Raw genomic sequence first — 15000 nt, 5'->3', positions numbered from 1 at the left:
ATATCTATCTATATCTATCGATTCTATCTATCTATCTAGCTATCTATATATCCTATATATCTATCTATTATATCTATATATCTATATATCTATATAGCTATTATATATCTATAATACTATCTACTAATATCTATTATATCTAATATCTATATATCTATATATCTATCTATATCTACTATGTACTATCTTATATATTCTATCTATATAATCTAGTATATTATCTAATCTATATCTATACTATCTCTATATATCATATCTAGATATCTATATATCTATATCTATCTATCTATATCTATATATCTCTATATATCTATATATCTATATATCTATAAATATCTATCTATATATCTATCTATCTATCTATCTATCTAATCTATATATCTAATATATCTATATATCTATCTATATATCTATAGATCATATATCTAATATATTCTATTATATATTATAATCTATCTATATATCTATTATCTATATATCTATATAATCTATAATCCTATTAATATCTATCTATATAATCTATATATCTAATATCTATATATCTATTATTATCTATCTATATATCTATATGTATCTATATATGCTATCTATCTATCTATCTATCTATATCTAATATCTGATCTATCTTATCTATCTATTATCTATCTATCTATTCTATCTATCTATCTATATATCTATCTATCTATCATATATAGTAATATCTATCATCATATATCTACTATTATATCATAATTTTCTATATATCTATATATCATATATCTATATCATATATCTATCTATCTATCATATATCATATATCTATCTATTATATCTATATATATAATCTATATATCTATATATCATCTATATATCTATATCTTAATATATCTAATATCAATAGCTATCTATAACTATCTATTATACTATTATAACTATATATCTTATATCTATATATCTATTATCTATATATCAAAAATATTCTATCTATATATCCTATATATCATAATCTTATATTCTTAATTCTTCTATATATCTATATATCTATATATCTATAATATCATATATTTATTATCTATTATATCTATATCTATCATATAATCTAATATCTATCTATAATACATATATCTATCTATATATCTATATATCTATATTACATATATCTATCTATATATCTATATATCTATCTATATTCTATAATCTATATATCTATAATATCTTCTATATATCTATCTATATATCTATATATCTATCTATATATTCTATCTATCTATATATCTTATATCTATATATCTATCTATTATCTCTATCTATCTATATCTATATATCTATATATCTAATATATCTATATATTATCTATATATCTATATATCATATATCTATATACTATCTATCTATCTATCTATCTATATATCGATCTATCTATCTATTAATCTATCTATCTATCTACTATCCTATATCTATATAATCTTATATCTAATATATCTAATTATCTATATATCTAATATCTATATATCTAGTATATCTATATATTATAGCTATATATCTATATTATTTATAATCAATAAATATCTAATATATCTATTATCTATTATATCTATCTATATATCTAATATCCTATAATCTATCTATATATCATATATCTATATTCTATATTAATTTATTATCTAATTATCTATATCATCTATATATCTTATATATCTATATATCTATATATCTATATATCTATATATCTATATCTATCTATCTATCTATTATAATCTATCATCTTATCTATCTATTATCTATATATTATATATCATATATCTATATATCTATATATCTATCTAATTATATCTAATATATCTATAATATTAATTCTATCTATATACCTATATCTATCTATATATATCTATATATCCTATCTATCTATCTCTCTATCTATCTATCTATCTATCTATCTTCTGATCTTTATCTATATATCTATATATCTTATATCTATAAAAAAATATATTATATCTCTCTATTCTCGTCTCTCTATCTCTTATCTCTCTATCTATAATCATAATCTATATCTTATATCCTTATATCTATATCTATACTATATTTATTATAATCTAATATATATATCTATATATAATATATCTATATTATATATAATCTATATATTTTTAAAATTTAAAAAAAATATATATATATAGGGATTATATATATATATAATATATAATTTAATATATATATAACGTATCTATTCACTATCAAACTTCCTGAGAATCAGCTGCCATAACTCTACCCTTCTCAACCCGACATCAGTGAACTATTTTAACTGAAACCATGCTCTGAGTTTACTGGGGAAACCAGCCCCCACCCCACAAGTAATGGTCGGGCATCCTAGGTCAAGTTCAATATATATCCACAAAAAAACATTACTGGTTAAAAACCAAATACCTCCCTTAAATAACCAATTTGGCTATTTCACCAAAGTATCAAAATGCGATATATAGCATAAAAGCACAAGAAGGAACTGTAAAGGACTAAATATGTATCTGAAGCTAACCTGCCAGTATTAAGATTATTCCACTCCAGAATTGTCATATAAATTACTGAATTGATTGGGGTCACCCCATAGGTAGGTAGGTAGGTAGCCCACAAAACAAATTAACCTCCCATTACTTTGGCCAAACTTTACCCAATAATCTAAACAATCCGGAGACCTACCACTACAATGAAAATGGGTACTTACCTGAATAAAATGTTTGATATCGGTGATATCAGCAGAAGTATCCAAGGAAAAAAATTCACGATATAAACATATGACCTCTAGACAAGACGTAATGGCGACTAACTGCCCAGCAGCAAAAGGAAGTGTCAGTCATGGACGATGGAGAAGTACTCGGACGAATACACTAGTGACCTCTGGTGGCTGGGGTTAACTGTTAACATTCTGGATACCGCCAATTACTTTTTAACAAAACTCATAATTTTAATGTTTTACGAATGTTTCCAATCTTTTTTGGTGGTAACATATCTGGGGAACTTGCCTCTCGCAAATATGCGATGAACAAGTGTTAATGACAAAATTTATATAAATCTCGGGGTATAATTCTCTCGAGACAAGGGCACAGAACTCATATTGCTGTAGCTTGGTGAAAAATGTAATCTGACAATCAAGAACGTAGTTTGCTCATAGACAATCCCCGTTGTTTTTTTTACTTAGAATATTTTTTTTAATGAATTTTAGCAGGTTAAGCGGTCACATACCTTCGTTAATGAAAGTCACTGCTATTGCTGGTCTTACAATTATTTCAAAATTTCACAGTGTGCAATTATCTCTAGGCTCTATTATTTCAAATCATATATCTGGTATGGTATGATTATGAAGTGAGCATACTACCTCTCCTGGAAGCTCAAATGTATGCCCAGGACTGTCAGACGCTGGGCTTGGAATGCCAACAGCTCTTGCCCTCCCCTTGATAACACAGCATATGTATCTTTCACTTTATTTTAAACATTTACTTAAATTATTAACGATGTGACCTGTAACTGGGGAGACAGTATACAATTGTTCGTGGATAGAGCTTGACTGAGTTATAGCTTCTACGACCACGGTCAAAGTATATTCTGATCAGTTTTAGCCCCTTCATGCAGGTTTTTAATTTTAATTTTTTTGTTTTGCTCTGAAGAGAAATCTGTTGTATCTGTTTGCCAATAAGTAAAGGATATCCATAATTTTATACGCCAGCTTTTCATTTCATGGAGTTAAAAGCCATTTTATACGTCAGCATAAGCGTGTTTACGCCAGTTTTTCATTTCATGGGGTTAAATGCAACTTTTGTTTACGCAGAACAAACAAACGTTATGCCTAGCTACTACACTAGTATAGTTTGTATGGTGTTTTTACGTTGCATGGAACCAGTGGTCATTCAGCAACGGGACCAACGGCTTTACGTGACTTCCGAACCAACTAACTAGTATAGTCAATGTGTGAGACGTAGGCTGAAAGAAAACGCGGAGAAATTATATATATATTGGATCTTTATTTCATTACAAAGTATCACTTATACAAGGGCAAGAATGCTACACACTCATAATCGACCCGTCTTGGGTAGGCCTGTACTACCCTTCTTAAAACGTTTATACAACCTATACAGTATTCCGCCTACATAGGATACTTTTGTTTTTTGTTTTTTTTAAACTGGTGTATTTCTCTTCTTTTCTATAGTGTAATGTACAATCGAATGTTGTTCTCATTACATATGTCCTTCATGTATGTAACAAATCAATGACAATAAAAAAATTATATGTGCCTTTCAGCAAAAATCCTAATGTAAATAACTTAAACTTTAATTATATAATCATAACATTAAAATCGAAGTGTAACAGTATATGTGTGATAATTGTGATAATTCGTGTTGTGAAAAGTAGCTACACTGTATATAAAAAAGCAACCGATAAAGATATTGATGTTCTTAGTAAGAAAAAGAGAAAAAAAAAATAAAACCAACAGCACGCAAAAATCCTCTGTATAAAAGGAGCGAGACGAAGTGACGTTAAATATCTCTATAAATGTCCAAGAAGTGGTACCAATATAATTGTCAACAATATTGAAAATAGCACATTAAAATTGATCTCTAATGGCACAAGATGGTTCACTGGAGGGAAGATTCACAAATCTAGCAACAAGCAACAAATAATCTTATTTTTTTTAAATTATTTCCTCACTCGATATATAGTAGATACAATGCACAAGAGAAGTGTAACTTTTACAAAAAGGGGGAAGACGCGGGGTCTGGGGAGGGGGAGGGGAGGGGAGGGGGAAGGGGAAGGGAGGGAAGGGGAAGGGGACAAACTTACAAAATTCGAAATTTGAGATATGGAATGTTCGAAGACGATCGGATACGGAAGGAAACGGTGGAAAACCGGTTTTTATTTCTTTCCTGACATACTGACTTCACAAAGGAAAGTGGGGAATAGAGAGATAGAGAGAAAAAGAGCTGAAACGAAATGGTACAAAAAAATAATGATAAAAGAAGAACGTGTAACAGCGAAGATATGTTTCGTCACTGGCTTTCACAATCACTTTGTATATATTATTTTCCTGGTATTGTACAGACAAGCAAGAAACGGGAGGTCAAAACGGAAAACAGAGTTAACTGATTCAATGGAAGGTCCTTTCAGAAGAAGAGTTAATGGTAAGGTGGTGGCTTTGTGTGAATGGGCTGGATCCAGTTAAGATTCATAATAATAATCCATAACACCGGTTAAAAAAACATAAATAAAACCCTCTTTGTTGATAGATCGGCTTTCTAATAAATGAAACTTTCTTCGAGACACTGATATGCAAAACTAATTTTCAAACTTTTTATTTTATTCCATAGAAACCTCGACGTTCTTTACAACTATAGATAGACACGAAACATGACGCTTTCCCCTTTATCTTAATAAGGACGTTTGATAAAGCATTGCATCCTAAAATCCTACGGCACTTCCACAAATTGATCTTTGTCACTTTTTTTAAAAAAACCTCCTGGATTTCCAGAACTACACTTGAAATAAACATTGAACACCATAATATGTCTAAAAGGTAATACTGTAATATCATTGGACTTTGTCAACAACTGAACACTGAATTTGAATATTTTACAAAAGGCAACTACATTCAAAATGGGGCAAGTTTATTTTGCATGAATTCACGATGACGATACAAAACTAGACCACCTTTCAAGGTTATTATATTTTCCACTCTTTAAGAATTTTCCTCGGTTAAAATACTGATAAAAATAGCTTGCCAACTCCATCCCACACTTTCTAATAAAACACTTACCATTTGGAGAAAATTTACAAGACTTATTACAGATCTTTTTGTACTGTAAGTAGTAAGGTAAAAATTGACTCAAAAACTTTTAAAAAGGAAATCGATTATCACTAATAATAGTGACAGAAGAATTCAAGGTGCACTGCAATTGAAATGGTGTCATTAGCAACTCTATTCCATGTAGTAGACGGACCAATGATCTCCTTCAAAGTCAGCTGTAGTCTGTGTGTATCTTTTTTTTATATATTTTTTTATTCTATTGCTTGCGTGTACCTTTGAGAACAATGACGTATATACGTACGGTTTTCCCCCTCATCATCGAGTCATATGTGCTTTGAATTTATGAAGTGTGTTTGTGTCTGTCTACTTAAATACTGTTATAAATGATATCTAGACTTCGCATTAGTACGTTTTAGTTTGAGAATCACACGATCAAACTTAAAGTGGAGAATTTTTCAACATCTTGCAAATTTAAAATTTAGGTTTTACAATAAAAACATGTCATATAGTACAAGAATTTTAAAGCCACCATGACATTATATAACAATATAAATTATGAGATCACATACACTATATATATATATATTCTGAATAGTATTATTATTATTTAATTATTATTATATTTCTTTCTATTTTTCTTAAAAATTTATAGTACATGATGCTGACCAATGTTGGGCACTTATCTTAGGATCAACTAGAGTGTGTACCACAGAGACCCGTCCTAGCTGATCTGGTATTTTTTTTTTGACTTGATGGAAAACTTGCCCAGGCCATTTGTGCCAGCAACTCCGGGCTTTGGATTTGGCGACAATGGAGCACAGCTGGTGGGTGGTGGTGGTGGTGGGTAACGAGCTTGTCCAGCACAACATACTCATGAGGCTAAAACTCACACGGGAACTCATGAGAGATCGTGAGTAATGGAGGAGGATACTGGCCTATCATCCCATGGCACCTCAGGCTGGGTCAAGCCACCTACTTTTTTTTAACTATGGCAAATCAGATATAAATTATGCTCCTATGAAACTACTTCAAATGGTTAACTACTTTACCATGCTATTAAACTCTCTTGGAAGGAGAAGAATCTGGGGTCTAGAAAATTACAATATAAAAGCTTACAGAGCTTGCCATCTTGATGTACAACCATATAGCTTGACAGGCCCCGGCATCCCCTGGAGGGGAGGGGAGGGGAGGGGTGAGTCCCGCGACTGTCGTGATGAAATATGGGCACGGAGGAGGCCAGGGGCAGGCGCTGTGTTATACACAAGCGGCGCGCCGGGTCCAGCCCCACCCTCGCCCCCGCCTGCCTGTCCCGTCTCAATCAACACAGCAGGTTGTGAACCGGAGCGCCCTCGCTCCAGTTCATACAAAAATGAACAAAAATCCTCTTCAGGCAACCTTTGCGAGGAGGGAATTCCTCCCTCCCTCCTCCTTCCGCGGCATCTTCCTCGAGGACTGGCAAAATTGCGCTGGAGAGACAGACTGATATCATCACGAGAGAGACAGGGACAACGGATGGATGCTGAGGACAGGCGGGAGCAATGTGGCCGGCAGAAAGGGGCCTGCCAGCTCCTGGCACGGGGTGGGGTCAGTGAAGGCAAGGCGCAAGACGAGAGACCGTGCAGGCAGCCAGTTCCGCCAGGTCCAGGGTCGGGGACCAGGTGGGGCCAGAGGAGGCGCAACACTGATATGCTGGGGCCCTGCTATCCACTAGTTACACTGTCACCAAAGGCCATCTTCACCAAAGGTCACCAGCCGTCTTCACTGGAAACACTTTTTCACCATTCGGATGGGACTGGGTCTGCTTCTTCTTCTTCTTTCTTCTTCTCACTCAACTTCATCGATGAAGTGATGTATAAAAGGTGCTCTCTCCCTCTCTGTCAGTCTTCTGTGTGAGACTGTGAAACATCTACTCAGCCACTCCTTCTTCTTCAGTCATCTATCTATCTACCTTTCTCTTTCTCACTACCAACCAACAGTACGTCGTCGCATTTGACTACAAAATATGAACTCATAGTAGCAGGTTGGGGCCTCCTGGCTTCCTCCATGAATACGAAAAATGAATACTTTATAATATGCGGGCATTTACCAATATCCTTAGAATTTATAGGGGCTAAGTATTTATTATCAATTCAAGAGAGTGTATCCTATGGCAGTCCAAGGACTTCTTGAAAACATACTGCTAAAATGGCAGAAATTCAAACAAATACAACACGACGTCCCTGAACGACACCATATTACATGAATTGACCAAAAGACACTGAAGTTGGTCCCCAAACAAACAATTAGATTTGATATTGCCTTGAACAATAACCATGACAGATTACACTCTCCTTTAGGCAATTGTATTAATAAATTAAAGCAGTAAATAAATAAATGATAATAAATTATATGCTACGCAGTTCCTAAATGTGATATACTAAAACTAGTATTCTTTAAGTATTTTTCTGTTATTTCTTTGGTGTGGCTATCTCCTTACATTCCTTAATAATATCCCTGTTGTACTCAAATACTGCCATCTTGTTTACACTGCAAAGGATAATCATCTTTAGTAAAAATCACGTAACATCAAGTAGAAGAAGCCTCTGCCAAACAAAGCCTGATCACTTCAAACAAGATGCCAGCACGAGCAAGGCAATAGGGCCTACGTAATATTACAGTGGCGCAGGCTCGCTACAGAGGTATGCTGTGGAGAGAGGGCCGTCGCAACTCTGACATCATTCCCTACCACAGTCACAGTTGTACTTGTCAGTAATCTAGTCATACCATTCTTAGAATAAAATTTTTTTAATATGAACACATTGCAGATTCTTTCAACAAATACTAGTAACAACTAAACCACAATCAACAGCACGCAAGCTGCTGCTGCTGTTTATGTAACAACACGCGCAGGCAGACCTCTCTCCACAAAGCTACCTTGATCAAGAAGCAGCCCGACAGTGGTGCGTAGTATGTACATATTGGACTAGATATGCTATGTCAGAGAAACAGCTTCATTCTTTCAGAAATCAGTAATTCTTATTCCTAAACCACTCGGGTCTATAACATGTAAATATATGAAACAAATAAAAGACCAGGTAATGGAGAAATTATCTTGAACTCCCTTGGCACATTTCTGTCAACGGTTCATCAAAAGTTACGTGGATGACATATTATAGCATTATAAGAGAGAGGGGAATTAAGTACCCAAGAATGTATTAAAACAATAATAATGACTAGATGGAATGTCTGAGACCATAGATGAAAGATCGCTCCAAAACTGTAATCTTTTCAAAAATAACAAGTACACCTTGACTAGAAAATAATGCCACTTTGATCTGACAAACATACAGATGTCTAAAAATCTAAGCCACAAAGAAATGCACAAATCTTATTAAACCATTGGATACAAATGATTTAAAAATATATCATGATATAAAATTGACTGGAGATAAGCGTTGGTACCCTTAGTCTAGTGAATATGCTATCCACTGTACATATGATCAAATGCAGGGTCAATAGTCCTACCAAGTTACCTCAGCATATATACAATGTGTCTTTATAAGACTTCCTCTATACTTGAAAGCTATCTAGCAATTTAATCTATATATCTATAGGCATCTACAGGTATAGAGAAGCTATTCCTCTAGTTTGACACTAGACTAGGGGCCCCGGAATTCTCAGGGGCCATCACTTTGGTTGTCCAACTATGGAGCTGGAAAAAGAGACCTCAACGCCCTGGTCTGGTAGGGGGAGGGGGGTGGTCCCCGCCCGGCACACGGCACACAAGATGGCGAGAGGAGCACCAGTGCGTGATGCGGCGGCGGCGGCGACACCGCCGCCGCTACGGCAGCCCAGTTTTAAGCTAAGCGCTCGTGGACAGTTGTGGCCCACGACAGACTATCAGGTAAAAACATGGGCTATTTACTGAGCCATGGAAGCCGACAGACAGCCACGGGATGGGTGGCAGGCAGCGGCGTGGGTGGGTGGGTGGGTGGGTGCCCGGGCACAGCGCAGGGCGTGAGGCAACATACACGAGACACGCAACACTTAGTACCCTGAAGGAGCAACCCGTCAGCGGGCGGGTTAGGACACATCCGATGCTGGGAGATCCGCGTCACCCGGCTTTCTATCTCGCACGAAAATGGCGCAGAGCTGATAGAGCACGTCTTAAGTATACTACTATTATTCTTAACAATATGATATAGTTGAAATATTATGATACGTAATATAACTTTAACAGAAGGCTTATTATTATTAAAAATATTGTTTCCATACTCTCATAAATAACATGGCTATCAACACGTGCGAGGAGGGGGACCTTCCGTCCCCGTCCTTCATCGGTAGTACCGCGCCATAACTCGGTACAGCATATATATATGTACAGTGTGTGTACACAGCAGCACAGGCCTCAACTGTGGATTGATTTCCTGTACCACATATTCATATCTCAACAAAAAATTCCTGACGACAGTAGTGATCAGCTCTTTGGGTCCTTCGCCTCTGTTGTGCCACCTCTGAGGCCTAATGCGATCTGTGTAGCGACTCAAGCTCTGTGGACTTATAGCACTTGCTGTATACAAATACGGGAATAATAATCATCTTGTAGAGGAAGTATATTATATTTTTCAAGAATTTTCTTCTTTTCTTTTGACTTAATTCTAAGCTTTGGATTCCTAATACTTGATATAAATGTCATATTCAAGCTATGATAAACACGGAGCCATCATCAACAGCTTTCCATCACACACCCCTGCAAAGAAAAGAAAAACAACACACTTAGAATGGTTGAAGCCACTCTCTCTCTCTCTCTCTCTCTCTCTCTCTTTCAGCTCGTAAACCACAGCAGTACCTACTTCTCTGTCGAACTTCCAGGCATATCCCTTCTCAAGCTAAAATCTGTCCACAAATATTATCTTTTTTCTCTCACACCGTCCTACAATAATGTTTTTTCTGGAATCTGTAAGAACAACGTTAGTCTGCAACAGGCAAAATGGTTCCTTGCATCGACACAGTGTGCTTAACCTTTCTTGTGTCAACGAAGAACAATAAGCTTAACCAGGGTATCAAATTCCGTTGCAAAAGATCAAAAGCATCATGTCTTACATGTTCTTGCTAACCTTCGCTTCTTTAATTAACAAAACTTAGAAAAATCTTAAGCGACAACTTTGAAATGACCGGAAAAATGACTAAAACATGAGTCTCTTGGCATAGAAACGGTTCCATGTAAACTATAGTAAATTCACATCAACCATGCATTTGATGTCTAGGCCAGTCGCTTACGACGCTCCTGATTGGCTGTTGATAAGCCAATCACAGGGCTGGACACTCTCCTCAGTCTCTCTCGAGAGTTCACATGGGTAGGATCTACGTTCCATCTCTCCTGAGTGATGCGTCTTTCAAAAGTATTCCTCAGGGGAGGTGGAACATACTACATCCTGCCTATGTGAACTCTCTCGAGAGAGGCTGAGGAGAGTTTCCAGCCCTGTGGTTGGCTTATCAACAGCCAATCAGGAGCGTCGTAAGGGACTGGTGGCCAAGACATCAAATGCACGGTTGATATGAATCTACTATATAGTTCAGTTCAGGAAAGGGCGCAACAACGCTCCCAAGAGCGGAAGGCGAGTTGCAACGAGAAGGCTCTCTCCTCTCTCTCTCTCCCCATACCTGGTCTCCCCTACTGAGTGCAGCTGTTAGTAGGGTCTATTGGCATCCTTGGGTCGTTTGAGCTGGACCTTTAAGCGCTTCATGCCGATTTGGAAGCCATTCATTGCTTGGATAGCAGCCTGGGCGGAGGCCGGGTTGTCAAAACTGACGAAACCTGAAATGGAAGACTGTAGTCAAACGCCACTCTCTCTCTCTCTCTCTCTCTCTTTCTCTCATTATAAAAAAATAACAGAATTCAAATTGCAATACTTTACTGAAAAACTGTCTAAGTTTTCTTACAGTTTGTCATGAAATTCACAAGCGTGCAAGCTAGTTTTAAGTCTTCTGTGAGACACAAAAAAGAAATCTTATCGTTTTCAAAAAAGGCTAATTTTTATGAAAATTCGACGTGAGGCTCATCAAGTATTGTCCCATGAAAATGAAGTCTTCATATTTTTCACAAAAAACTGGCTTCATTCCAAAGCCTAAAGGGCTTTTTATGAGAAAAATTCAACAAGACCACAGCCAAGCCTGATTTTAATAGCAATTACAACAATATGTAAAAATATGATTTGCAGTGACAGACATAGTGCTAGTCATTATATATGAGAAACGAATCCACTGTTATGTACATGTGCACATATTTAAAGATAAATACATGTACATATGCATAACTGTGGGTTTTTTCTCTACTTCAAGACTCATACTAATGAGTATTTTTTTAGTAATTATATAAACAACTAAAATGCACTGCACAATGGTGTAACTACTGACACTGAAGAAAACAAGGAAGAAATGTCCATAAAATACATCGCAAAGTGGTCTAACTACTGATAACTGAAGAAAACAGTGAAGAAATGTCCCTAAAATACAACGCAAAGTGGTCTAACTACTGATAACTGAAGAAAACAGTGAAGAAATGTCCCTAAAATACAACGCAAAGTGGTCTAACTACTGATAACTGAAGAAAACAGTGAAGAAATGTCCCTAAAATACAACGCAAAGTGGTCTAACTACTGATAACTGAAGAAAACGATGAAGAAATGTCCCTAAAATACAACGCAAAGTGGTCTAACTACTGATAACTGAAGAAAACGATGAAGAAATGTCCCTAAAATACAATGCTAACTGAAGAAAACAATGAAAAAATGTACTTAAAATACAAATGCGAAGAGGTCTAACTACTAATAACTGAAGAAAACAATGAAGAAATGTCCCTAAAATACAATGCTAACTGAAGAAAACAATGAAGAAAAGTACCTAAAATACAAACGCGAAGTGGTCTAACTACTGATAACTGAAGAAAACAATGAAGAAATGTCCCTAAAATACAATGCTAACTGAAGAAAACAATGAAGAAAAGTACCTAAAATACAAACGCGAAGTGGTCTAACTACTGACAACTGAAGAAAACAATGAAGAAATGGCCCTAAAATACAATGCTAACTGAAGAAAACAATGAAGAAAAGTACCTAAATTACAAACGCGAAATGGTCTAACTACTAATAACTGAAGAAAACAATGAAGAAATGTCCCTAAAATACAATGCTAACTGAAGAAAACAATGAAGAAATGTATTTAAAATACAAACGCAATATGGTCTAACTACTGATGACTGAAGAACACAATGAAGAAATGTCCCTAAAATACAAACGCGAAGTGGTCCAACTACTGATGACTGAAGAACACAATGAAGAAATGTCCCTAAAATACAAAACGCGAAGTGGTCCAACTACTGATAACTGAAGACCAAAATGAAGAAAAGTACCTAAAATACAAACGCGAAGTGGTCTAACTACTGATAACTGAAGAAAACAATGAAGAAATGTCCCTAAAATACAATGCTAACTGAAGAAAACAATGAAGAACAGTACCTAAAATACAAACGCGAAGTGGTCTAACTACTATTAACTGAAGAAAACAATGAAGAAATGTCCCTAAAATACAATGCTACTGAAGAAAACAATGAAGATATACTTAAAATACAAACGCGAAGTGGTCTAACTACTGATGACTGAAGAACACAATGAAGAAATGTCACTAAAATACAAATACGAAGTGGTCCAACTACTGATGACTGAAGAAAACAATGAAGAAATGTCCCTAAAATACAAATGCGAAGTGGTCCAACTACTGATGACTGAAGAACACAATGAAGAAATGTCCCTAAAATACAAACGCGAAGTGGTCCAACTACTGATGACTGAAGAACACAATGAAGAAATGTCCCTAAAATACAAACGCGAAGTGGTCCAACTACTGATAACTGAAGAACAAAATGAAGAAATGTCCCTAAAATACAAACACGAAGTGGTCTAACTACTGATGACTGAAGAACAAAATGAAGAAATGTCCCTATAATGCAAACGCGAAGTGGTCCAACTACTGATAACTGAAGAACAAAATGAAGAAATGTCCCTAAAATACAAACGCGAAGTGGTCTAACTACTGATGACTGTAGAACACTAATGAAGAAATGTCCCTAAAATACAAATGAGGAATGGTCTAACTAAAAACAGTAAAGAAATACCCTTAAAATACAATGCGAAGTGGTCTAACTACTGATAACTGAAGAAAACCATGAAGAAATGTACTTAACTACAACGCGAAGAGGTCTAACTATTGAAAACTGAAGAAAACAATGAAAAAATGTCCCTAAAATACAACGCAATGTGGTCTAACTACTGATAACTGAAGAAAACAATGAAGAAATGTCCCTAAAATACAACGCAATGTGGTCTAACTACTGATAACTGAAGAACACAATGAAGAAATGTCCCTAAAATACAATGCTAAATGAAGAAAACAATGAAGAAATGTCCCTAAAATACAACACAATGTGGTCTAACTACTGATAACTGAAGAAAACAATGGAGAAATGTCCCTAAAATACAACGCAATGTGGTCTAACTACTGATAACTGAAGAAAACAATGGAGAAATGTCCCTAAAATACAACGCAATGTGGTCTAACTACTGATAACTGAAGAAAACAATGAAGAAATGTCCCTAAAATACAAACGTGAAGTGGTCTAACTACTGATGACTGAAGAAAACAATGAAGAAATGTCCCTAAAATACAATGCAGAGTGGTCTAATTACTGATGACTGAAGAACTCAATGAAGAAATGTCCCTAAAATACAAACGTGAAGTGGTCTAACTACTGATGACTGAAGAACACAATGAAGAAATGTCCCTAAAATACAAACGCAAAGTGGTCTAACTACTGATGACTGTAGAACACTAAGGAAGAAATGTCCCTAAAATACAAACGTGAAGTGGTCTAACTACTGATGACTGAAGAACAGTCAAGAAATGTCCTTAAAATACAAATGCGAAGTGGTCTAACTACTGATAACTTAAGAACACAATGAAGAAATGTCCCTAAAATACAAATGTGGAATGGTCTAACTAAAAACAGTGAAGAAATGTCCCTGAAATACAATGCGAAGTGGTCTTACTACTGATAACTGAAGAAAACAATGAAGAAATGTCCGTAAAATACAACGAGAAGTGGTCTAGCTATTGATAACTGAAGAAAACAATGAAGAAATGTCCCTAAACTACAACGCGAAGTGGTCTAACTATTGAAAACTGAAGAAAACAAT

The 15000-nt window shown here is 35.2% G+C and overlaps 1 protein-coding gene and 1 long non-coding RNA gene across 2 annotated transcripts in view; both read right to left on the bottom strand.

Annotated features, from left to right (window-relative positions):
• The window catches only part of LOC135208486 (uncharacterized), a 17111-nt gene extending 14272 nt beyond the window's left edge, over positions 1-2839 (bottom strand). Inside the window, exon 1 of the long non-coding RNA XR_010313178.1 lies at positions 2699-2839. This is a non-coding gene — a long non-coding RNA (uncharacterized LOC135208486). The remainder of the gene's footprint in view (positions 1-2698) is intronic.
• A 1918-nt stretch (positions 2840-4757) lies between these two features.
• Positions 4758-15000, bottom strand: part of LOC135208485 (CUGBP Elav-like family member 4) — a 789757-nt gene continuing 779514 nt past the window's right edge. The window contains 2 exon segments of the mRNA XM_064240716.1: positions 4758-10499; positions 11414-11567. Coding sequence (XP_064096786.1) covers positions 11440-11567 — 128 coding nt within the window. The 3' untranslated portion in view covers positions 4758-10499; positions 11414-11439.

The sequence above is a fragment of the Macrobrachium nipponense genome, chromosome 35 (assembly GCF_015104395.2).
Source record: "Macrobrachium nipponense isolate FS-2020 chromosome 35, ASM1510439v2, whole genome shotgun sequence".
NCBI lineage: Eukaryota > Metazoa > Arthropoda > Malacostraca > Decapoda > Palaemonidae > Macrobrachium > Macrobrachium nipponense.
This window is presented reverse-complemented; position numbering and strand designations above follow the sequence as displayed.